Source organism: Pelodiscus sinensis, chromosome 6 (genome assembly GCF_052426305.1).
Source record: "Pelodiscus sinensis isolate ZL-2025 chromosome 6, ASM5242630v1, whole genome shotgun sequence".
In the NCBI taxonomy this organism is placed as follows: Eukaryota; Metazoa; Chordata; order Testudines; family Trionychidae; genus Pelodiscus; species Pelodiscus sinensis.
Window position 1 is genome coordinate 107,257,394 of NC_143057.1, and position 24,631 is coordinate 107,282,024.

Sequence of the window (24,631 nt, forward strand, 5' to 3'; positions counted from 1 at the left end):
CACATGCCATGTTGTAGCTGGCATTGCAAGATACTTATATGCTAGATGTACTAAAAATGCACATGTTGCTTCATGCTTCAAACACCATTCCAGAGGACGTGTCCATACTGATAGGTTCTGATAATGATCCAAAGCAGTGCCGACCCACATATGTTCATTTTCATCAGCTGAATTAGATGTCACAAAAAAGAGTGATTTTTCTCTTTTGGTGATTCAGGTTCTCTAGTTTCTGCATCAGAGTGTCGCTTTTTTAACAGTCTGAAAGCATGCTACACACCTTGTCCCTCTTAGATTTTAGATGGCACTTCAGATTGTTAAATCTTGATTGAGGTCTGTAGCAATCCTGAGAAATTTCAGATTGGCACCTTCTTTGTGTTGTGTCAAATGTGCTGCGAAAGCACATCATCATCCTAGATGTCTATAACTTGAAATATATGGCAGAATGCAGGTAAAACAGAGCTAGAAAATAAAATAGTTACCATACTATAAAAGGTTACCAGATATTTTTAATGTGGGCAAAATGTATTTTCCCTCAGCCTAATGGTCAGAATCGTCTGAACAATTTTGTCTGAAAAGTTCCCCAAAAATTCTGAGGCAGGCATGTGGCATTTAACATTTTAGTCAGATGATTTGTTTGGTAAAATTCTAAAGCAGAGTCTTATAATGGGAAGTGTGGGGCAGCCTTAAAAGTAGAGTGATAACAGTGCCGCTTACAGTGGGGTTCATAGTGAGATGGGTTTGGTATAAAGTAGGGATGTTAAAAAGCAGTTAATTAGGTAACTGTCTAATCACTGAAAATCTCAGTGGGCTCTCCAGGAGCAGAGCTGGGCTCTTCAGGAGCTGTGGGCTCTCCAAAAAAAGAGCTGGCTGGCCCAACTCCCGGGGAGCTGGCTGTGCTGTGAGCTTTTCAGTATAAGTAGTGGGGGGAGGCAGCCAGCTCCTGTCTGCTGACCCTGCTCCCAAAGAGCTGGCTGCCGCCCCATTCTGCTGCCTGTGGCAGCCTGGGCTCATCAGTTAATGTTTACAGATAGAATCATAGAATCATAGAATAATAGGACTGGAAGGGACCTCGAGAGGTCATCGAGTCCAGCCCCCCGCCCTCAAGGCAGGACCAAGCTCCACCTACACCATCCCTGACAGATGTCTGTCTAACCTGTTCTTAAATATCTCCAGAGAGGGAGATTCCACCACCTCCCTTGGCAATTTATTCCAATATTTGACCATCCTGACAGTTAGGAATTTTTTCCTAATGTCCAATCTAAACCTCCCCTGCTGCACTTTAAGCCCATTACTCCTTGTCCTGTCCTCAGAAACCAAGAGGAACAAATTTTCGCCTTCCTCCTTGTGACACCCTTTTAGATATTTGAAAACCGCTATCATGTCCCCCCTTAATCTTCTTTTTTCCAAACTAAACAAGCCCAGTTCATGAAGCCTGGCTTCATAGGTCATGTTCTCTAGACCTTTAATCATTCTTGTCGCTCTTCTCTGTACCCTTTCCAATTTCTCCACATCTTTCTTGAAATGTGGCGCCCAGAACTGGACACAGTACTCCAGCTGAGGCCTAACTAGTGCAGAGTAGAGCGGCAGAATGACTTCACGAGTTTTGCTTACAACACACCTGTTGATACAACCTAGAATCATAATATGCAGGATATATGCAGGATACCTAGATATATGCAGGATCCAGTACCCATTGGGAGCCAGCTTAAAAACCAGCTCCTGGCATGCACTGCCTTCTGGGGAGCTGCCTGCCACCCTGTGCTGCTGCATTTCATAGAGGCAGCAGTGCAGGTTGGCAGGTGGGAGCTGGTATGCGCAGGGAGCTGGTTTAAAAGTTGGCACCTGGTGTACACTGCATCCCACAAGAACTGGCTACAGCCCTGTGCTGCTGTCTCTGTATTAAAGGCAGCAGCTCGGGGCGCGGATAGGGGGAGCTGATACATTCAGGGAGCTGTCTTAAAAACCTGCTCTTGTAGTCGGCAAGAGTAAGTCTCAGTTCTGACACTGGGCTCTCAAAGTGCAAAGGACGCTACACAGGTATCTGTCAAACACAAGTAGTTTATTTCCTGACAGCTAACAGCTGAGCCCCATAACTGGAAGATCAACATAACAAAGAAGCGGCATATCTTATGTCCCTTCCTGCAAGCCTGGGACCCTGGGTAGGCTGTGGACGAAGTGGGAGGTTGTCTCAGCTTCCGAGGCGCCGGTACCCAAAGCCCATCGGTGAGGTCCGATTTGCTAGGCTCTGAGGCAGCCTTAAATACAGTTTTCCTGTCTTGTTTGGAAATTTCCAGGGCTTACTCATTACATGCTGATGTAGGGCTTAGCTGTTAGTTATCAATCTGGTCTGATCTGGATCTTCTTGTTCTTTGGCCCTATTTACGTGATCAGTACATTAGGGTAAACAGAATTGTTTGAGTTCTTGCCCTTTACCCTTATTTTATACTTGTTCTTGCTATACTGGCAACAATGCTTATCTTAAATGGCATACGTTCCCAAAGACTTGCCTTTGGCTCATCAGATATAGGGAAAGGGGGAAAGAATGCTGGCCTCACCACCTCTAAACTAGCACGTACAAAGTTCTTCCGCAATTGACCACTACGGCTCTCCATGCACACCAGCTCCCAGGGTAACTTAATTACATGCATTTAAATCTCCCTGTTTTAAGTGGGTTCCCATTCCTGGTTCCTCGTCCCGCTCCTGACACAGCTTCTGAGGAGTAAGCTGCCACCTCAGGCTGCGGGCTCTCATACAGATCCAGCAGCGCGGTATGGCAGCTGGCTTCCTAGGAGTGGGACTGGGAGCCTGCATGTAACTGTCAGTGGTAACCTTATCAGTGAACAGTTTAAATGATTATACTATTACATCCCTAGTATAAAGGTTCCATTAGCACTCTTGCTTACGTTCTGTCTTATATTCTTCTGTCTGTGGGCTTGTAGGACTGCTCAACTTGTTTGGAATAAAATCCTTTGTTTAGTTCCTCAATCTGTAGTCTTTTTTTAGGCTACCCTTAGAGCCTTCTTAGAGAGGGATATTGTGATTTGATAAGCAAGTTGAGTTTTCCACTAGTTGCTGTATCTAATTATCACCACCAAGTCCGTGGGACTGCCTTTAAACATCTATTTGTAACTGCTTCAGCTATTCAGGCTTTCTGCTCAAAATTGGAGAAGAAACTGCTGTAGTTTTTCAGGTAAAATAGGAGGCGTGAGAAGGAATTGTTTTTCTACTCTGGGGAATAGATCGTTGCCACAATTTATGGAAGGACATGTAAATACTATTCAAGTGCTGATACCCTGTGTGTATTCAACTATGGTTATGCCTCTAGACCTAGAGAATTTGTCAGTCAGCATTTAACAAAACAAAAATAGATGTAAAATACATGTTTAGTATAAATTCTATGATGAATTTGAATTATCTTTGACAGATTTGGTGCTAGAAATTGGTAAGCTTTTTAAACTGATTTACGAATTTGGCTGTCTCCTGCCTTTGTAAAGAATATTGCTGTATCTAGTTACTTACGTTTTGAGTTCATCAGTGACGCAGTGAAAATGGAGGCCTTATGTTTTGACTCCAACACTGGTACCTATCTCTTTCTCTAAGGTGGCAGTGGCGGCAGCGAATCCGGATATATCTTGAAGGAACTGGTATTAACCCTACCCCTGTAGATTTGCATGAACAGCAGTTAAGCCAGGAGCAGTACAGCAGGGCCCATGTTAATGGAAGATTCTATGATCAAAGTAAGTTGGAGTCAGAATTATGAATGTAACCAACAAAACTTAGCAGTGCTCACTTGAATGGCCAAGTGGTTGTGTAATATTTTTGGGGGGAGTATAGTTATTGTAGGCTTGTAAAATTGTTATAAATGTATTCGCACAAGCTCAGGGAAGGGGGATGGGGATTGGTCCTTAGGATTGGGACCCAAACTTGAAGCAGGGGCTCTGTCTTGAGTGTTGAAATATATCTACCTGAGACTATATACATATTAGCTTCTAGAATTAGCTAATAGTTGACTCTCTATTTAAAAAATGTCATCTGCCATAGCCTGAAGCAAGACACAAGCTTCTTGAATGGTGTTCCTTGTATTTTGCTATTGGCTCTTTAAGGTGAAATTATTCCTTAAAGAAAATGCTACTTTTTTTTGACAATTAAAACTCAAATGGAAAAAAGAGCCTGTTGTACAGTTCTCGGTATTTGCCTTGTCTGTGGAAAGGTGGTAATATGAATGTTTTATGACAGACTTGAAAACCTTCATCCTAAATAGTTAGTATTAACTGTAAGAATGCTAGGGAGATTGGGGGAAAGATTGGCTGTCCAACCCTGGAAAATTAGCATCAACAGGCCATAAGATGTACTATACAGTTTCCCAAACTTTCAAAGATGACTCCCCTCTTGACAAAGCAGTGTTTTTCTGCTATGTTGCAGTGTGAATCCCGCTTTAGCTGAATGAGATTGGAGTCTTGAATGGAAGTGTCTGGGGCTACATGTGCACGCTGTGCTTGTGCTCCTGTTCAAGGGCACACAGGGAGGTGGGGTATCTTACGAACCTCCCTCTGTTGCTTCTTACCACCCATGGCAGCAATCCAGAATCTGGTGAATGTACAACCTGGTAGTTTTTAACTTTGCCTGAATTGTCTAAAACTCAAATTTTATCTAATATTCTGAACTCTTGTGGTTTATTGGCATACCACTGCCATGAATTATATTGATCTATGTGGACTGAATGTTCACCATCAGAGCCCTCTGTACAGAGGGATTCACAGGGATGCAAACTTGAAGGAAAAAGAATGCTTCCTAATCTACGGTACGATTACTTACCCTACTTATTTACCGTTATTGGGCTCTTTGAGATGTGGGATCCACACTGATTACAACTTGCCCTCCATCCCCGTATTTTGGAGTCCTTAGCAACATGGTCATAGAATTGATGGGGAGCCCAGAGAAAATTGCAGCACTCCACCCTCCCTACCCCCCCCCCCCCACTGCCTTTTATGTTTTCGTGGGGAGACACAGGGTAGGTGTGGCATCAATGGACACTGATACTCAAAAATTCAGATCTCACATGAGTTTTATTCAAATGTACCAATAATGGGTTTTCCACATACTACATTCTCTTGAAGAATCACAATTACAGTAAGGTCAATTTTTTTGCAAACCATTCTTCAAGCTATAACCCTAACCTTTTGCAGGCCAAGTGTCACCATCATAATACCAGAAATAATTATGATTTTTTTGGGGGTAACCTGTCACTATATAAAGCAGGGGTTGGCAACCTTTTCAAACCAAAGAGCCAATTTACATCAAAATTCAGAATAAGTGGTCAACAAAGAGCTGTATAAGAATGCCCATTTGCATGACTGAAAATATACAACTTAATATTATTGATAATTGACATGATTAATAATAACACAAATAAAACGTGCTTACAGACTTTATTTAATGGGACTTCTGCTGCTACTGCATCTTTTTCACACATTTATTTGAAGTTTACATCACAGCTGGTCAAATCCAGCTTCATGCATGCATTCAGGCTATCTTCTGTCAATTTTATGACAGAGGGCTGGGGATGCGGGAGTGTAGAAGTCAGGGTTGGTGTGTATGAGGGGTCAGGGTAGGGGACTTGGGTGTATGATGGTCTCAGGGCACAAGGTTGGGGGATGTGAGAGTGCACGAGTGTTATGGCAGGAGATTGGGAATGTGGGGGTGCAGGAGTCAGGATGTTGGGGGTATGAGGAGCTCAGGGAAGGGGTTCAGGTGTGTGATGGGCTCAGAGTTGGTATGTGTGGCGGGTTGCTGGAGTTTTATGACACGGGGGCCAAATGGGGGCTGGTCCCCAATTGGGGGCTTGTTGGCCAGGCTTCATTTTTAAATGAAGTAAAATATTATGTGCAACACAAAAGGGTTCAACATTGTATTTATGGCAGGAGTGGGGAATCTTTTTTGGACTGAGGCCACTGACCCACTGAAAAATCGGGGACCACAAGTGAGAAGCCAGAAAACAAACAAACTACAAAACCCCCCAAACCTCACTAATCTGACCTCCATCTGAAACATGTCACTCCGCTGGTGGGGGGAAGGGTAGGGAGGACTGAGGGTCAGGGCTCCAGGGTTAGTGAATTTTGAGGGGCCCCTCAAGGTTCTGAGGTTGGGCCAAAAGTGAGGAGTTAAGTGTGGGGGACAAAGCTGCGGGTGCAGAATCTGGTCAGAAGGTGAGGGTGTAAGGTCTGGGTGGGAGGGAGGTTGCAGGAGCAGGCTGGGGCAGGCTGTCTAGCCAGGGGGCAGGAGCGGGATGTGGCAGGCTGTCTGGTGGGGAGGGCAGGGAGTGTGGCCAGGGGAACCGAGTGAGGGGCGGTGTAGGGTCTGAGCATGAGGGTTGGAGGGGCACTTACTTGCTTTCATGCCATGTGTAACACAGCCTCCTGTTTGCCAAGAAGGATTTGCAGGGGAAGCCTGCAGGAAGTGTTTCCCAGGGAAAGGAAAGGGCAGTGCACGGAGCCATTTTTGGTTCCTGGTTCCCCACAGGCCGGGGGAACAAAAGAGCGGCGCACGGAGCCAAAAATGATGGACTTTTTTCCCATATGCCAAATCCGGCACAAAGAATCAGGGCTTTCTCCCCCAGCCACCTGTGCCTGCCCCGTGCAGGAAGCCAGCACTGGTGTGTTCTAAGCTTGCGGGGGAAAGGGGGAGGAGGAATAGACTATAGCACTAGCACTGGCTCCATGCTGCAGGGAGAACTGCATGGGCTGAGTTGGGGGCTCCACAAGAGCCATATTTGGCTCATGAGCCATGGGTGGTAGACCCAGGATATAGAGAGAGGAATTCAGCTTGTCTGGTTCTCCACTTGTTTTTTGGCAAGACACTGCCTGAATTGTTACTATAGTCATTCTCAGCTTTCCTGGAAAGTGTTTCTTTGAGTAGATACCAAGCCTGAAAAGTCTCAGCTAGAAAAAATGAACTCTTCAGAAAACTGAAAATTGATATTAATGAACTGAAAATTGATATTAATCCAAATTTAGGTAATCTCAATTATAATCAGTGACTGCTATTTGTAATGGATTAAGAAAATTTTGAGAATTCAGTTTTTAGAAATGTAATTTAAAACTCACCACAATAATTTGTTTAGTAACTGTCATTTGCTCCAATACCTGCAGGATCTGACATTTCTGGACCACACCTTTTGCCAGTGAGAGCACTAAATGAAGTCTTCATTGGAGAGTCTCTCTCATCCAGGTACCCTTAACTTCTGCATTGTTAAACATTGAAGAGTGACAGTCTAAATTTGTTTTTGTTTTAAATATCAGTTTATGAAAATTCAGCTGGTAATCATTGTGTTTGCTGTCATCTTTCTTTTCAGCCCATGAATATCAGACTTTACTGGGTAACAAAAATAGATACAAAGATGTGATATAGCCATTGAGTGACATAACCTCTATTCCTAATGATCATTGTATCTCTCTAGCCATTCTTTCAGATCTATTCTTGTGCCTGTGGCATCACACAAGGCTTTGTCCTGGGTTCCTTTATTGCTTTACTCCGGGGAGGGAAACCTGTCTTGGGTCGGGGGCCGCTGACCCACAGAAAAATCAGTCAGGGGGGCGGCACATGAGAGAACCAAAAAAAAAACAAACCCCAAAACAACACAAAACAAAAAAACCCAAAATCCTTACTGACGTGGCCCTGGACTGAGAAGGAGAAAGACTCTCCCTACGTTCCTCTTGCACACCAGAGCCTAATGGAACCCAAGACTGTTGTATGCTCCAGCCCTGCAGGGAAGTGGCAGAGGGATGGAATGCCAGCACTGGCTCCCCAATGCTGGGAGGGGAGTTCTGAGCCTTGGGGGCCAGATCCAGGCAAATGGGGGCCGTATCCAGCCCCCAGGCCTTAGGTTCCCCACCCTTGCTTTACACCCTTCGTTTTCGTGGCTTCATGTTCTCGCTGGCTTCAATCACCATCTTTATGATGACTTGGAGATTTACCTGTCTATCCTTAACTTACTAAGGCTGTGTCTAGACTGCAGGGTTTTTTCAAAAAAAGTAGCCTTTTTTCGAAAAAACTTCACTTGCATCTAGACTACAGCCGCGTTCTTTCGAAATTAAATCGAAAGAACAAGGCTTTTCTTTTGACAGCGGTACTACTCATTTCACGAGGAAGAACGCCTTTTTTCGAAAGTGCTCTTTCGAAAAAAGGCATTCTTGAATGCAAACTAGGCTTTTTTGAAAGAGAGCATCCAGACTGCCTGGGTGCCCTCTTTCGAAAAAGCGGTTCACTTTTTTGAAAGAGGCTTGCAGTCTAGACGTAGCCTAAGAATGGAGACTGAGTAGAGATCTGTCCAGCCTCTCCTCCTAGAGGTCTTGCCATAAATTTAACCTTAACATGGTCAAAACCAAACTTCTGATCTTTCTTTCCACAATCTCAATCACTAGAAACACTATAATTCTTGTCATTCAAGCATTTGTGTCCTGGGAGAGTGGCTTTGTAGAGAAATTCAGACCATAAGTATCCAAAGCTTAGTGCTGCTTTCTCCAAGATACTGGACTACTTTTGTATCTAAGTTTAAAATTCTTGTTTCAGCCCTTTGTATCCCATTTCTGTTCTTCTTTGAGTGCTTGCATGTGTCCAGTCTACTGTAGGTGTGTGTGCTTGCCTTACGCACCATTATCAGAGAACTTTTTTCCTTGCTGAGGCAACTCAAGTGCCCGCCACTGCCTTGACAGCCTTCATTTCCATCTTATCACCAAGTACAGTTACCAAAGCAATCTTAGAATAGTTAAAAATGATTTCCTCACTCCTTTGTACGGATACACCCTCTTGTAAGGACACGGGTGGGCAAAAGTGTCTCTGCGGGCTGGATCTGGCCCACCAAGCAGGTGGATCTGGCCCATGGAGGTCCTGTTGCTCCTCCACCCCCAGGCCAATTAGGATCTGGGTGCAAGGGAACGCGCAAAGCCGCCTCCTGCCCTGCCAGGAGCACTTGGTGCTTTGAAGCGCTGCATGTTGCTTTCAGGGCAAGGGCAGAGCAGAAGAGGCTTTGCGCACGCTCCCACCCTCCGGCCAACTAGGAGTGCGCGAAGTCTCCTCCCACACCAGGGGCATGGGCACCTAGGGAGAACACCGGGGGGGAGGGGAGGGGAAGGGTAAACAAAGGCGCACACTCACCCCCAGACAGATTGGTCTGGGGGAGGGGAACCAGGAAGTATCTTGGCCCTGCCCCTTCCGCTTGATGCCCCACCCCTTCTGATGTGGCCTGGAGCCACTTAAAAAATTTCTGAAGTGGCCCCTGTGCTAGGAGTTAAGTTAGTTTTAGCTGTTTTTACTTTTGAACTATGTTTAATTTTTCAGTGCCAGAACGATGCTGCGTTGGCCAGGAATTGTCCTGTGCACTTTACGCTAAACCCCTGTCAGCCAGACTCTAGTTGCCACCTCTGCCAGGGCTGCTCCTGGGCGCCAGTTAACTGTTCCCCAATAAGCTTCTCCCAATGATGCTTATCGGGTAACCGGTTAACTGGTTACCCATTCGCATCCCTACTCCTCAGTCCCACTTATTGATGCAAGAAAATAGTTAGACCCACGGCTCAACAAACTATGTAATCTACTCACCTGTGGCGAGTAGATTATAACCCGGAAGAGCTGGGTTCGGGCAGTGCGGCTGGTGAGCGGGGCTCGCCGTGGTTCGGCGAGCCCTGGTTAGACCTTCTTCAAGGAGCGTCCTTTTGGATGCTCTATTGTATGTGTTTCAGTGCCCGTTGCGTATAGTCTGAGATTTACAGCAGCAGTACCCTATGTGCGTACTGTGCCATCTTGCAGCATTGCAAGCGTTCAACCAGCGCGTATTGTCAACCGTACCTCAGTTCCTTCTCTACTGCTCTAGGCTTAGGTCAGAACACAGCAGCTAGCCTTGCTTCATACCTTTACCAGTAAGATACCCCTCTTTTAGCCTTTTTTACTTTGGGTTCCCTACTGTTCCCCTGCTACCCATCTTTTAAAAACATATTTTCTTCTTCTCTTCCCTCCTCTCCCATACCCTTCTCTAACGGGATCTTCATCATGTCAGGTTCCCCCAGTTTCAAAAGATGCCTTATTTGATGGTTTTCCATTTCAGTCTTGGATGGCCATGCTCAGTGCATCCGATGCCTTGGGGAGGCACATATCCCTCAAAAATGCCTCCATTGCAAGAAACTAGAAGCGAGGTCATTCAAGGCACGGGACCTCCAACTAAAACTTTTCCTCATGAAGAAATCCCTCAGACTGGTTTCAGAACTGGAGTCTCATACTCCACCTCCACAACGGTCCCTGGCAGTGGCCTAAGATCAGGGTCCTCTTCTTCCACCTCCTCAGGACTCTCCAGCTAAGAAACTTGCCAATGGCAGCCCTCGCCACGGAGTGATCTGCCTTGAAAAAAAAAAAAACCCAGCCTCTCAGACCAAAGTCCACCTTGATACTGATCTCACCATTCTCATTGGACCGACAGGCATTGGGCATGTCCAGTGTGGACAAGTCCCAAGGGGTTACAGCATCTAAGCAGCTACACCCTCCATTCTGCTCAAAATCTAAGAGCAAAATGCCCACCCTGGCACCAAGGGCAACACAAGGTACAACAACGCTGGTGCCAAAAGAGCCTCTTACCCAACCACCTATGCTGGTGATACCAGTGATACCAATGGTGAGTGACTCCATAACAAATGAGGCACCAATCTTCATGGTTCTGCACCCACTCACTTCCCATATGGACGAAGCTATGACCTTGGTACCGGGCACTCTGCTTCTCGGTGCTGACGGGCAGTGTTCTCGCTAACATTTTCCATCTTTGGGCAGGCTAAATTTTCTTCTGGGCAGGTTAAATTTCTTATGTGCAACACCAATATTGAAGTTGTGTGGGGATGTGCACTACCAGTACAAACAAACCAAGCTAGATAAAATATATATTGTAAACAGTTTATAGATACGGAAGAAGAAATATTAAAACAAAGGATAATTAAAAAGGAGCAATGCTTAAGATGTTTATTTAAAGCTCAAATAAAAAGAAAATTAACACTTCCCTAGGAATACATATTTTATCATCCTTTCTAACAACTCAAGCTAGTAAACACACTTAAATGAGATATTCTGAAAACAGCTATATAAATAAATCAGACATGGACACTAAATAAAAGCATAAAACATGTACCAGATATCTACAACACTCAGAAAAAAAATCTGTTAAAAGAATCCTTTTCTTTCCTACCTTAAGCTATTAATACCTATGTAAACTTTGTTTGAAATATAATCATGCAGTTGTCATGAGCTAGGCATTTTGCTCTCATTCACCAAAGCCTGAATCCTTATCCACAAAAGCAGCCTAAATGCTTTATATAGAAAAACACCAAAATAAATGAAGTCATTTTCTTCATTAAAATCTGCTAATGCAGACTCTCTTAGCCCTCCTTACTTCTCTGCTCTGGATCTGTTTCCCTCCAAACAAATTACATTTTAGCCCAAGCTTTCTAACATCTCTGGTGTGATGGCCACCTATTAACAAATTCATCATGGCCAAAATCAATATCTTTCCCTCTTGATACTAAATTAAAAATATTTTGGTCTAGAACTGCAGAAAATTCACCATTTTGTGTTTGCTCTTTAAGTCTAACAGTGAAAAATACAGGGTGCTACTTTTATTCCTTCACACCCCTCATCATATTTTTCCTGGCATATTTCAGATCTTGTAATTGTCACCATCAGTTGGTAATTAATACCAACTCCACCTCATTACAGCCTCAAGAAGAAAAGGGAAGACGTACTTGGACTAAGCGCCCTCTGTTGCATTAATGAGACAAGGGAGTTTCCCCAGCAGCACCCCATCTCCCATGTACCCTCATGCCCCAGCATGCCAGCATAACTCACCTGAAATTATGGCACCTTCCCCCATGCAGTCTGCTTTCCTCTCCCTCCCACCCAAGAGAGAGTCCCACATCTCTCCCCTGCACTAGAAGCTGTTGTGCTGAGACAAGGTCTGACTCTTATTGCAGCCCAGATGAGAATCAGGATGCCCCAAACAAACTTCCACCCCCGTTTCCTGCTTTGCACAGGGGACCTGGACTCGATGACCTCCTGAGGTCTCTTCCAGCTGTAGGGTTCTGTGATCTCACCACACAGATGCTGGCACCTACCTACCCTCTCTTTTCCTCCATCTACTTCCATGCAATCTGCTCCCCTTGTCCCCAGCCCAGCTGGGAGAGATTTCTGCATCCGAGTTGTAGGCATCTGCAACTGCAGCCCAGCTGGGAGTCAGAGGACACACCACAAGCTCCTTCTCCCGCCACACACACACCTCACCAATGCCAGCACTCACCCATACCCTTCATTTCCTCCACCTACCTCATGCGATCTAAGTCTTTGGAGAGAGTTTTGGGTTTTTCACAAGTTGCTGTAATCCAAGTAGTTTCCTCTACTCTCCTGGCTGCTGCAGTCCAGCTGGGAGACTGGAGATCCCAAAAGCCTCCTCCCTACCTCTTACCTCCCCTTGGTTCCTTGGTCATGGTAGCTGCTAATGAATGGGAGATACAGGGTCACCAAGAATTGATCCTGAAAGGCAAAGTAGCGAATAGCCTGGACTTTATTGGACTTACAGGTAGTCTACAACTTATGATTGCAAACTAGCAGGCACACTTGGGCTGCCATGCCTTCACCATCTAGGAGATTATATAATTTACAGACAAACTGCCAAAAGATGTAAGTAGGAGTTTGAGGTAAAGGTCCATGAGGGCAATCTGATTTCCAGAACTGCTCTGCAAGATAGTTCAGATGGTGCAGATGTGACAGCTTGAATCATGGCATCAGCTATCATCATGAGAAGATGTTAATGGTTACAATCATCTTGTCTCCGTGCAGAAGCCCAGCAGAACATTTAGGACCTTATTTTTGAAAGTGTCTCTGTTTTCGATAAGGCTTAATAGCTTAAAAGGTTCTGAGGCAACATTAACACCTCTTGGAATTAATAATATTATGGCAGAGAGGAAACAGTTCTGTTCTCAGAAGCCATATAGATATCATGATCTTCCCCAGTCTCAATTGAGGAGAAAGGGCAGGAGTTAGAGGAGGTGTCTTTTACTGCCCTCTACTGCAGCAGGTTCATTCTCTCCATTCACCTCATTCAAACAAACATTTTAATGCTTTGGTTGAGTGTAGTTACTGTACTTCCATCCATTTCCCTCCTTTGTTTTCCCACTGCTTATTCCACTTTCCAAGTGGGGACCATATAACATCAGACCAGTGGATGTTATGCATGATAGAATTGAGGCATTCTCGCCAGTTCCTTTCTGCTTCTTCCCACAACCATCCTTCAAGAACCACTCCCATGAGATCATCCTTCAGTAGAATGTCTTGTAGCTTCTTCAAGCTGGGGTCATAGAGGAAATTCTGCTGTCAGGAAATACTTTATTTCCAATACTTTCTGATTCAAAATGAAAGAGGCTCTATTTTGTATCTAATAATTAAATCCATTTCTGGAGAAGATTTAAATTCCACGTGGTTAAACTGGTGGTTATTCCCCCTGGAGATCTGGTGTGTTGCCATCAACTTAAAGGATGCTTCTTTCCATGTTGTGATGTAATACAACCATCATGAGTTACCCATTAAGGGTAACCTTTGAACTCCTGCAAGTTGCTCGTCGCATGACTTCTGTATGAAAGTAGCATTCTTAATGGCTACCATCTCAGCTAGAAGGATGGGCAAACAGTCACCCAACATTTCTCTCCAAGGTTGTAGCTAATTTCCATGTTATCCAAGCAGTCTTCCCTGGAAAGTCATATTGCACGGTGTTCCATCACACCATGAGCTTGTAGATTTCCCATTGCTGAATGCAACAACCCATGTTTTGAAGTTAGCATGCTTCACGTTTACAGTTCTCAGGGTTCAATTCCAGTTAATGGGCAATTCAGTCACAGACATAAATTGTACATTTAGTTATATCCATCCAGACAGTCCCTTAGTTTTCATGTGGTTCTAGACCATTGAGTAAATTCTCATCTAAACACTCATTCTCATCCTTTGATTTAAGGACAAATTAAGTGCAGGTTGTATGTGTGTGATTCACATTGTAATATACCAGTCCAAAGGTTACAGATAAATGAAGACAATACTATTACATTTCCTTTGAACTATGCTACAACATATTATGATGGCTTTTGACACTTTTGATTTCTATGAGTCTGTGAGTGAATTAGCCTGCTGCCTTGGTGTGAGCTGGAGATTTACTAGACAGCATTACAGCATGTTCTTCTTGAACACAGGCAACAATGGCAGCATTTTTGACTCGTAGGCCAATTTTAGGCATTTGTAAAGCTGCAACTGGTCATCAGTCCAAATTTTTTCTTCTTCTTATGCCATTTTCGGATGAGTTGTCCTTCAGTTACTGTTCAGATAGACTCTGAGCTCACTTCCATGTATGTTTGCTCATGTGTGACTTACAGTGGAATGGACACAAACAAGTACCTTCTGTAACTGTTCTTCTTGGAGCATTGCACCTGTCTATTCCACAGCCTGTCCTCCTTCCCCTCTCTATCAGAGTCTCTCCAGTATAAAGGAACTGAGGGAGCTTGGGGGAAATCTCCACTTCCTTACTGCAGTACACAGAGAGGGGAGCTTGAGCTGCCTCTCAGGTACCACTGAGGGGAAAAGAGTTCTCCAAGAACTGTGCATGAAACGAGCACACATACCTACAGTGGAACAGGCGTGCAACACATCAACAACAGTTACAGAAGTGTAGGTAACCTCTATTATTACCTTTTCCTCTAGTTTTCCAGATACCTAGGTTTAACTCTAAACGGGATTTTACATCCCAAGTCCGAAAAATCAGTTAACCACTGAAATAGAGGTGCACAGGTGCTCCAGCCTTTTACTTGAGAAAATAGTATTTTTGCTCTTTGAATCTACATAATATAGAAAACACTATTTGATTACATTGCATTCCATAAGCACAGTTGCAGATGTTCCTTTTAGGAACATGTCCTGGATCAGAGATTCTTATAGCAAAAATAGTACAACTAGGATTGACTGTTTCTTGTACATTGTATTGTAACCCTGTTAGGGTAATACTGGTATTTGTGCAATGCTTTGAAGATAATTTAGAGATGACATGTAGATGCCACAGGTCTGGTTGCTTTATGAAAACATAGAAAGACAAAAATACAAGCACTTATTTAAGCTTTTGTCCCAGCAACAGTGGAAAGAATCTACTAGGAAAGGCTTTAAAGTTCCCTATAAGAATTTACTCACAGGTCAGTAAAGAAAATGAGTCATGATATTGGAATAACTACTGGCTGTTCTATAAATGCTCACCATTGTGTTTGACATGTCATCTACTTTGTGCGCTCCATTTGTTAATAATTTGATTTTAGTTTCCTCAGTCTTTCCATGTTGAAAAAACTTAAAAAATAACAAATAGTCTGGAAGCACCCGAAAGACTAACACAACATGTAGATAGTATCATGAGCAGGGCTCATGTAGATAGTATCATGTAGATAGTATCATGAGCATGCACAGATCGCCCGAACCCAGCTCTTCTGGGTTGCAATCTACTTGCCACGGGCGAGTAGACTGCATTATTTGTCGAGCCCTGATCATGAGCTTTCATGGCAAAACCCTCTTCTTCAGATGAATGGAGTTATTAAAGGTTCAATTTCAAAATAAATAGGGGATGGGGGTTGAGTTCCATGTTGAGTTATTTTAAAATGTGCACTACCAAAGCTCTGCATTCATGTTAAAAAAAAAAAAGTTAATTAAGATCCTTTTTTAAGGTGTTTTATTCCCAGTCTATCCAGATAAGAGCTTTCATCGCCCATGTAGTTACTTTATAAGAAGATCTTTTGAAATGTGACTCAAATTACTAATGAATGTGTGCTGCTGATATACATCTTGTTATCGGGAGGCTACATTGCATGATCTAGATTGGATTTACAAACAGAACTAACTTTCATATTTCAGCAGCCCTAGCACAGGGAAGTTTTGAGGCAAAATAGTTGAGAAAAATGCCACACAGTGTAGCCTACACAGAAGTGTAATGCCATTGTTGTATGAAAAACCGATTGCTTTCCAAGATGCTCATGTAACAAGACTGCTAGTTTACTACATTTTTGTTTTTAAGGAATTTATATAGAGCACAAACAAGACTTCATGATTTTAATTGTCAAAGTTATTTTAAGAATCTATTTGGATTTATTACTTGCTATTGAAGTAATCACAATTTTGGTTTGAAGCTGTGCTCTTTCTTACTGGCATTACAATTTTTCTCTTCATAGAATTTCCTACCAGTTTGTTTTCTGGTGTAATCTGGTAACATGAGACCAAATTATAGCACTAGCATGGCTTATGCAGTAGTTCAACAACTGTGAAGATAGTTACAACTGTACAAATGGAGATAGCTGTTGCATTTCTGAAAGTGCAGAAATTGCAACTGTATGCAAAGTTGTGGCCAGTATATAAACTATAAAGAGTTTCTAATCTGCGTGGAATGCAGTAGGAATAGTATCAACAGTTGAGAAATCTGCTTAGAAAAGCTCACGTTAAAATACAGAAAACACTATTTTTTTCAAAATATGCTATAAGCTATTTTGTAATAACTAGAAAGTATTTTATAGGAACCCCGCCCCCCCCAAAAAAAGTTCAAACTAACACTTTAGTGTTGATTGGACAACTCTGAAAGGTACCAACACAGCTTACCTTTGTGATTCTTGCAGATGACACAATGCAAATTAATGTTTTTGCTAGCAAAGTAGTTCACTAAAAACTGTCACAAAGCAATATTTAGCTCTATATCAACAATCATCTGAACAAAAATCTGTTGTGAAATTGTCAGCATATTTGAAAGTGGTCATTCTAGATTTCTACATGCCTGATATAAGGCTATGTGTTCTGTCTTATTCAGGGTGAACTATAAATCCTGCAAACCCAGTTTTAAATTCTCGCTTCATAGGGCCTCCTACTATGAGGTATCAGTTGATGATGGTCCATGGGAAAAGCAGAAGAGTTCAGGGCTCAATGTATGCACTGGAACAGGGTCAAAAGCCTGGTAAGTTAGTGTTACTACTTTTCTCCGATATGTTCATTGTCTTTAACTTTTAGTACATCAGGTCAATTTTTTTGGGCAATATGGGTTGCCATAAACTAAGTTTCTATCTGATAAGTAACACATGCATCATTTAAAAGAGAAATCATTATGATCAATGTATGCTCAGTTTTTCTGCCTATCATGTGTCGTAGATGGTTCTTGCTAGGAGTGGCAGATGATTACATGATGGAAAGGGAAGGCCTTGGAGGATCAGGAGAGTGAAAACTTCATTGGGGGACATAGGATTTGGCAAATGTGAGGAAGAATCCATCTGTAGATGATGTGGCCTATGGGGGGCAAGGAGGAAGGAACCAGCCTGGCTGACTTGGAGAGTTCATCAATTTCATATCACTGAACTATCTACTCTTGTTGAGCAGCCATCTCTTAAAACTGCCTGAAACAGGGCAATCTAGAAAAAAACTGACACTTGTTTTGGAAAGCATGGAGATGCATATTTGGAAATCACCCAAACAGCCTTCTCTGCCTCCTTTTTTCCACCTTTCCTTTCCAAGCTTACAGATCTGGCACGCAGATGCAGTGGGGAACTTCAGGGAAGACTCCCTGCCTGTCCCCCACATGGTGCTGAGAATGCAGCCATTACAGGGCTCTGTTTGAACAGCTCTGAGTCTGGGAGAGGGAGGAAAGGGATTTGCACGCTGCTCACACCTCCAGCACAATCTCCCTGCCAAAGCCAGCCTCTGGCACTTCAACTCTTTGCCCCCCTATCTACTACCTCAAACCCTGTGCCCTATCTCCTGCACCCATATCCCCTTCCAGATCCTGCATTCCAAACCCCTCCCCAGAGCACAACCCTAGTCCCCCTAATCCAGGTCACAACTACCTTCTTCACCCAAACTTCTCTCCCCACCACACACCCTCTGCATCCCAGTCCTTTATTGCAAGCTCCCATCTGCACCCAGCCTCCATCTCAGACCCTGCGACTCCTCCAATAATATTCTTGGAGTGGCCTCTGTAAAAAATTATTGCCTCTCCTGTCCTAGGGTCTCTAAGAACTGTGTCTGGCAATTCTGCATGAGAGCAGTAGTAAACAAAATGTCTGGTCAGTCACACACAAATCCCCAATGGGCCGCAGGTTGCCCACCAATGCTTTAAGACAATCCTGGAGAGTTGGCAATCCTAGGTCCAGCACGTAGGTGGAAGAATGAGGGTAAGAGGGCTATGCACATACACTGTTCAATTTTCCGGTTTGGAGTTGATTATCCTTTTAGATATAAAGAAAACAATTGTCATTTTGGTGTAATTAAGGATGGCAACAAAGGCAGAGTTAAGATCATTTGTGTAAATGTATCTGTGTGTTTCCAATCCTTTCATTATTTAATTAGACTTCAATTTTGGATTACTGTGCTTTCCAAAATGGAGATCATTTTTAATCCAACAGTTGTGTTAAGGCATTTTCTGAAATAGTTATCTTTGCTCAAATTTGATTATAAACATTTTTTTCTCCTGATTAATTTTGAAATTTTTATGGAAGAGATTGTCTCACTTTACTTACCAAACACTCTTCTTTGTTTAGGTCTTATAATATTAACAAGGTGGCAACCCAGGCTGTTGAAGAGATCCTTAAGATTGGTGAGTTGACAGCACAGAAAGCATTACATCTTAATTATATCTGAAGATGATCCAGTCTAATTGGGTCCCTTTCTTCCTTTGGTTCAACAGCTAAAAAGCACGAGAGCTTGAATCTTCCTTTGAGCAGGGAACTAGTACAGAAAGGTTAGTGAAAATCACAACTTTTAAAATAAATAAAAGTTTTAAAGTTATAAATAGTTTTATAACATATTTTTAATAAGTCATATTGGTTGTATCCTGTTACTTAACAATTACAGCACTTAAAAGTGTTTTATTACACTAACCAGCAGTTTTTCCTTAAGAGGAAGCACATTTAATTAAATATTATATACCATATGATTTCTAGAATCATCATACCTGCAATTCTAGAATCTTTATACTTTCATGTGTAACAGGCATAAAAATTTTGATAGAGAATTTCAGATCTTTACAATTGAGAACTAATACTTTGAATTGACCATTATGAATTGAGTGACCCTGTTAGTGGTTACTCATGCAATGGAACTGTAAAGATAAATCCTTGGTATTCTAACTGAGCACTTTCAAAAAAACATAAATGCTATCTAAATACCGGTTTGATAGTGGAACTATTTCTCTGCCTGGAATGTGCAACCTTGAACATTGATGATTCAATTTCTGTGCTTACAGTAACAAATGAATATAATGACTCCCTGCTGTATAGTCCAGAAGAACCAAAGATGTTTTTCAGTATTCGAGAGCCTATTGTAAACCGGGTTTTCTCAAGTAGTCTGCAGCGTGGGTTCTTTTCAAAGTAAGTATTGCCTATAAAAGAAATTGAATACTTAATGTTTAACTAATATGTAAAACAAAATAGGTAGTCTGAGAGCTTGACTTAAATGTGCTTGATGCTCAGGTTTCTTTGTCCTTATTGAGTCAGAAGCAAGTGTCTTCTTCTCTATTTATCAAACTGAATAAAATCAAGGAGTTTCCTTCTTTGTTGAGGTCTGCATGTGATCAAGGCCCCCCCAAAATAGTTGCATGAGAAAATGATTAAAGCAGGAAGCTTTTGATGTAAGATGACTTCTCAACAATTAATAGTCACCACCATTTGCATATTCTGAATTTTAGACCTTCTGTTTGAGTATAAATTTACAGTTATTTTGTTTGGTTCAAAAATTAAAGATGGGATAGTGCAGAGATAAAATCTGGATAATCTTCAGGGGGTAGCCGTGTTATTCTGGATATGCAAAAGCAACAAGGAGTCCTGTGTCACCTTATAGACTACCAGATGTTTTGGACCATAAGCTTTCATGGGCAAAGACCTACTTCGTCAGATGCACAAAGTGGGTCTTTGCCCACGAAAGCTTATGCTCCAATACATCTGGTAGTTTATAAGGTGACACAGGACTCTTTGTCGCTTTTGTTAAATCTTGAAATTCCAAGTAAGATTGCTTTGTTTCTATGAAATTATCTTTCCAAAAATCACACAAGTCATCCTCCATAAAGGAGGCAAGTCACTGTTTTTCTCCTAGCAGTGAGATTTTGCCGCCATGTTCTCTCCTTTCTTCTCTGCAAACCAATGCTCCTTTGCAAAGGAATTGTTGATCTGTGGGCTGGCTAGAAACCTCTTTTCTTAGGAAGTCTGACAGAACCCTTGCCTAAGGGGAGGTTTGTATTTAGTGAGACTTTTCTTGCAGAAAACGCATGGGTGGTAGTATGAGCATAAGAATCTATACAATGTTCCTATCTCTGTGAAAAAACCTGAAGCTTTCAATATAAGTCCTCCCTCCTAAAGCTGTCCAGACTAAGGCAGTGTCTACACTACACTCCTTATAGTGGCACAGTTGCGCTGCTAAAGCCTGGCTGCAATAAAGCATGCAGCATAGCTGGTATTTGTCTGCGGGAGAGAGCTCTCTTTGCTGGCTTTTTTCATTGGTAAAACTTTTGTCGGTCAGGATGAGCTACAATGCATGCTTCATAGTGGCAAGGCTTGTCTTTGTAAGCTGTGCAGAGTAAACATAGCCTACTACATGAAACTTACTCAGGCAGCAGCAGTCTACCCAGGCCAGAGATCAGTAACATTGTTTTCTTCCATATATTGATCTGAGGAAGTGGGTCTGGCCCACAGATTATCACCTAATAAACCATCTTGTTAGTCTTTAAAGTGCTACATAGTGTCTTTAGTTTCAGCTAGACCAGACTAACAGGGCTGCATCTCTATCATTGTTTCTGAGGTTAGGCTTTGCAGAGTTGAAGTAGTTCCCATTTTCATACTGCAAAAGACTTTCGGGGACTATTTCTTTCATCAGAGATAGGAGGCAGGACATTCGACTCTTACCTCAAAAGAGAACAATCATGTAATAAAAGCTATGTTTAAATTAACCATATTTGAAGATAACATGAGGATCAGGATTGGTCTTTAGCTTTACTGGAACTTTTTTCCTTGTTTAAGTATGGTTGGAAGAAGATGTCTGTTTCTTAAGACTTTTCGGTCGTGGATGAAAACTGTGATAAATAGAAATTATTGACATTCATTGGATATCATTAGAAAATAATATTCATTCTTCTAAATCATTGATGGGTAACCAAAGCTAGTGAGTGGGTGGCATGAGTGACCCTCCATCTCAGTGGGCTGCAAGATTGATCACATGCTCTATGACCACAAGAATAAAATTTAATATTTCACACTTGATTCTCCTTTATCATGCTTTTTCAACACACAGTGATCCATTATTAGCAGCAAATTAAATTGCTGGCAAAAGTAATATAAAGGAGCATAAGACCCTGAGAGCTGTGCATGCATGTCTACACTACCACCCTAGTTCGAACTAGGGTGGTAATGTAGTCAATCAGAGTTGCAAATGAAGCCCAGGATTTGAATTTCCCGGGCTTCATTTGCATGTTGCTGGGCGCCGCCATTTTTAAATGTCCGCTAGTTCGGACTCCATGCCCCGCGGCTACACACGGCACGAACTAGGTAGTTCGGACTAGGTTTCTTGGAACCTACCTAGTTCGTGCCGCGTGTAGCCGCGGGGCACGGAGTCCGAACTAACGGACATTTAAAAATGGCGGCGCCCGGCAACATGCAAATGAAGCCCGGGAAATTCAAATCCCGGGCTTCATTTGCAACTCCGGTTGACTACATTACCACCCTAGTTCGAACTAGCGTGGTAGTGTAGACATACCCTCACAATTATTGTGTGCAATCAGCACGTACCTCACGTGTGATCTTGCTTTAAATGTGTGTCACTTCACATTTTGCCAGAGGCTCCCACTTCACCCCTTCTCTCAAATCCCCACCAGGCCTCTTCCCTGCCTCCTCCCCCAAGCGTGCCTGGACCTTCTCTTTCCCCAGCAGGGGTAAGGGACAGTAGTTCATAGTAGTGGGGGGTTGAATCTGCATGTGTTTGTGGACTTGGGCATACTGCATTTTTCTGTCACCAATTTCTGGGGTGATACATAGGCCAGTTCACACCTCAGAGCTATTGTTTCAATCTTTTTGCATTCTCAGGCAGACATCGCTGCATCAGGGATACATATTTGGGTCATGTGTTTAAGCTTTTCTTTGTGACCCTAAGGAAAGAAACTTTACTGTTTTCTAAATTAACAGTTACCTTCTGACCATGGTTTAGGACTACAGGCAGTCCCCGACTTACGCGGATTCGACTTATGTCGGATCCGCAGTTACGAACAGGGCTGCCCCAGAGTACACGGACTGCGGGACCTCGCGGTTCTGCTGCCCGCGTACTCTGGGGCTTTGCTCTGCGTCTCCCTGGTCTGCAGACCAGGAAGATGCAGAGCAAAGCCGGGGAGGGGCTCGGGCAGCGGGGCAACCCGCTGCCCGAGCCCCCCCCGTGCGGCTTTACAAAGCCGCGGGGAAGCCAGTGGCGGGGCAGCCCAGGCGCGCCTGGGGTGCCTCGCTGCCCGAGCCCCCCCCGCGGCTTTGCAAAGCCGCGGGGAGGGGGGTGCTCGGGCAGCAAGGCAGCCCAGGCGCGCCTGGACTGCTCCGCTGCCGGCTTCCCCGCGCTTTGCAAAGCCGCGGGGGGGCTCGGGCAGTGAGGCAGCCCAGGCGCGCCTGGACTGCTCCGCCGCCGGCTTCCCCGCGGCTTTGCAAAGCCGCGGGGGAAGCTGGCAGCGGGACAGCCCAGACGCCCCGCAGCTGTCCCGCGGAGGACCCAGGCGGCGGGACCGCGGTGCGTCCTGGTCCGCCGCCCATGTCTTCCTGGTCTGCTGGGGTGGGGGGGGGGGGCGCAGCTAGTACGCCCCCCCCCCCCACCAGACTAGGCTTTTCTCCGGACGCCTGTGGCAGAGCAGTTGGGGTGCTGCCGGTTGGTCCCGCAGCGCCACTCTGGGCGCTACTGGTCCAACCCAGCAGCACCCCAGCTGCTCTGGTCCTGATTCAGCCGCTGCTGGTCAGTTTCAGCAGCGGCTGAATCAGGACGCCTGGGGCAGAGCAGATGGGGTGCTGCTGGGTTGGTCAGGGGTCCTGATTTAGCCGCTGCTGAAACTGACCAGCGCTGACTACAGGAAGCCCGAGGCAGAGTTGCTCTGCCCCGGGCTTCCTGGAATCAGCTGCTGATCAGTTTCAGCAGCAGCTGACTTGGGGATGCTTGGGGTTCTTAAGTTGATTCTGTATGTAAGTCAGAACTGGCGGTCAGTTTCAGCAGCGGCTGAATCTGGACGCCAGTTCCGACTTACATACAGATTTAACTTAAGAACAAACCTACAGTCCCTATCTTGTACGTAACCCGGGGACTGCCTGTATATTGCCCATCTACGTCTTAATCCATCACTATGTTCCTCGCATGTGTAGATTTATGGCCTTAGGATTCTTCTTGCTTTAATTGCTGTCCCATTTTTGTTCAGTATGACATTTTTCAAAACTTATTTTTATTAATGCTATTCTCACTTTCTACATGTTGTGAAGGATCAGCCCCAACAGTTGAATTCCTTTTCATTTTAAATGTAAGTTATCTGGAAGAATGTGATAGTGGTAATGTCTGTTGGTGTTTCATTCAGTATTAGAAGAAGCTGCCTTTAGAAAATACATTTTAAGTTTTAGCTTAAAATACGTGGTAGTGAAACCCATTTAATATTAACAGTAATCGGCCAATGCTACATAAGGGATTTTCTAATAAGCAATATCACCTTCAAGCTTGCACTTCGGTAGCAATGAAAGGTAAAATCATTCCTATCTGCCCACCCACGTCTGTTTCACATACAATGAAGAATTTGTAAATCTTTTACTTTGTTTGAAAATCACTAGAGCTACTAACTGGAAATGCTGAAATTGCTTTTGCTGTATACAATGATGAATTGATGTATGTGAGTTTAATTGGACATCAAATATGTAGCATTGTGCTGAACTGGGTGATGTTCCATGTAGTATTGTAAGAAATCTTCCAATAAGCAAGTCAGCATTTAATGGGCTGAATTGTAGTTTCTTTTTAAAACTTATCTGAACTGCTGCATTCTTATTGTTTGAACAGTCACGCTGTGTAGGGTATGTCTTTTTTTTCCTAGCGGACAGAATAATTCTCCATTTGGGTGGCTACTTTCATCCTTTATGTAGATTCTTACAGTCTCCTAAGTAAAGTGCTAATACTGTTTATTTTTTACTGTTTAATACAGTTTGAGGTTTGTTTGAAAAGATGCTTGAAGAATCATGCATCCTTTCATTGGGATTCTATATGGATGAGGACAGATATAATTGATTTTTAATCTTGTTTTGCATTTGTAAATTAAAGTTATTTTCCTCAAGTGTGGTTGATTTTTAGTGATTGATAATTACATTAAAAACAGCTTGTTTTGCAGTTAAATACAGTTTTTACACTAAATTTACTATTTCTTTTTACTAATTAGAAACATATGTTTTGTATATACCTTTCTATATAGCATATCTTACACTTATTAGGATTCTTAATTTTCAGTTTTTTAATTATTGCATAGTGAATTAAGTGTTTTTTATTTACTTGATCAGGTTGAAAACTACTATGTTCCACA

General features: G+C 43.3%; 1 protein-coding gene across 2 annotated transcripts in view; it reads left to right on the forward strand.

Moving 5' to 3' along the window:
* NADK2 (NAD kinase 2, mitochondrial) overlaps positions 1–24,631 on the forward strand; it is a 47,931-nt gene that overhangs the window by 19,519 nt on the left and 3,781 nt on the right. The window contains exons 6-11 of one of the 2 annotated variants that reach the window (XM_006116756.5): positions 3,601–3,737; positions 7,149–7,227; positions 16,895–17,038; positions 18,612–18,667; positions 18,758–18,811; positions 19,316–19,439. In XM_006116756.5, the coding sequence (XP_006116818.3) occupies positions 3,601–3,737; positions 7,149–7,227; positions 16,895–17,038; positions 18,612–18,667; positions 18,758–18,811; positions 19,316–19,439 (594 nt within the window). The remainder of the gene's footprint in view (positions 1–3,600; positions 3,738–7,148; positions 7,228–16,894; positions 17,039–18,611; positions 18,668–18,757; positions 18,812–19,315; positions 19,440–24,631) is intronic. The other variant, XM_075932538.2, reaches the window with a different exon arrangement.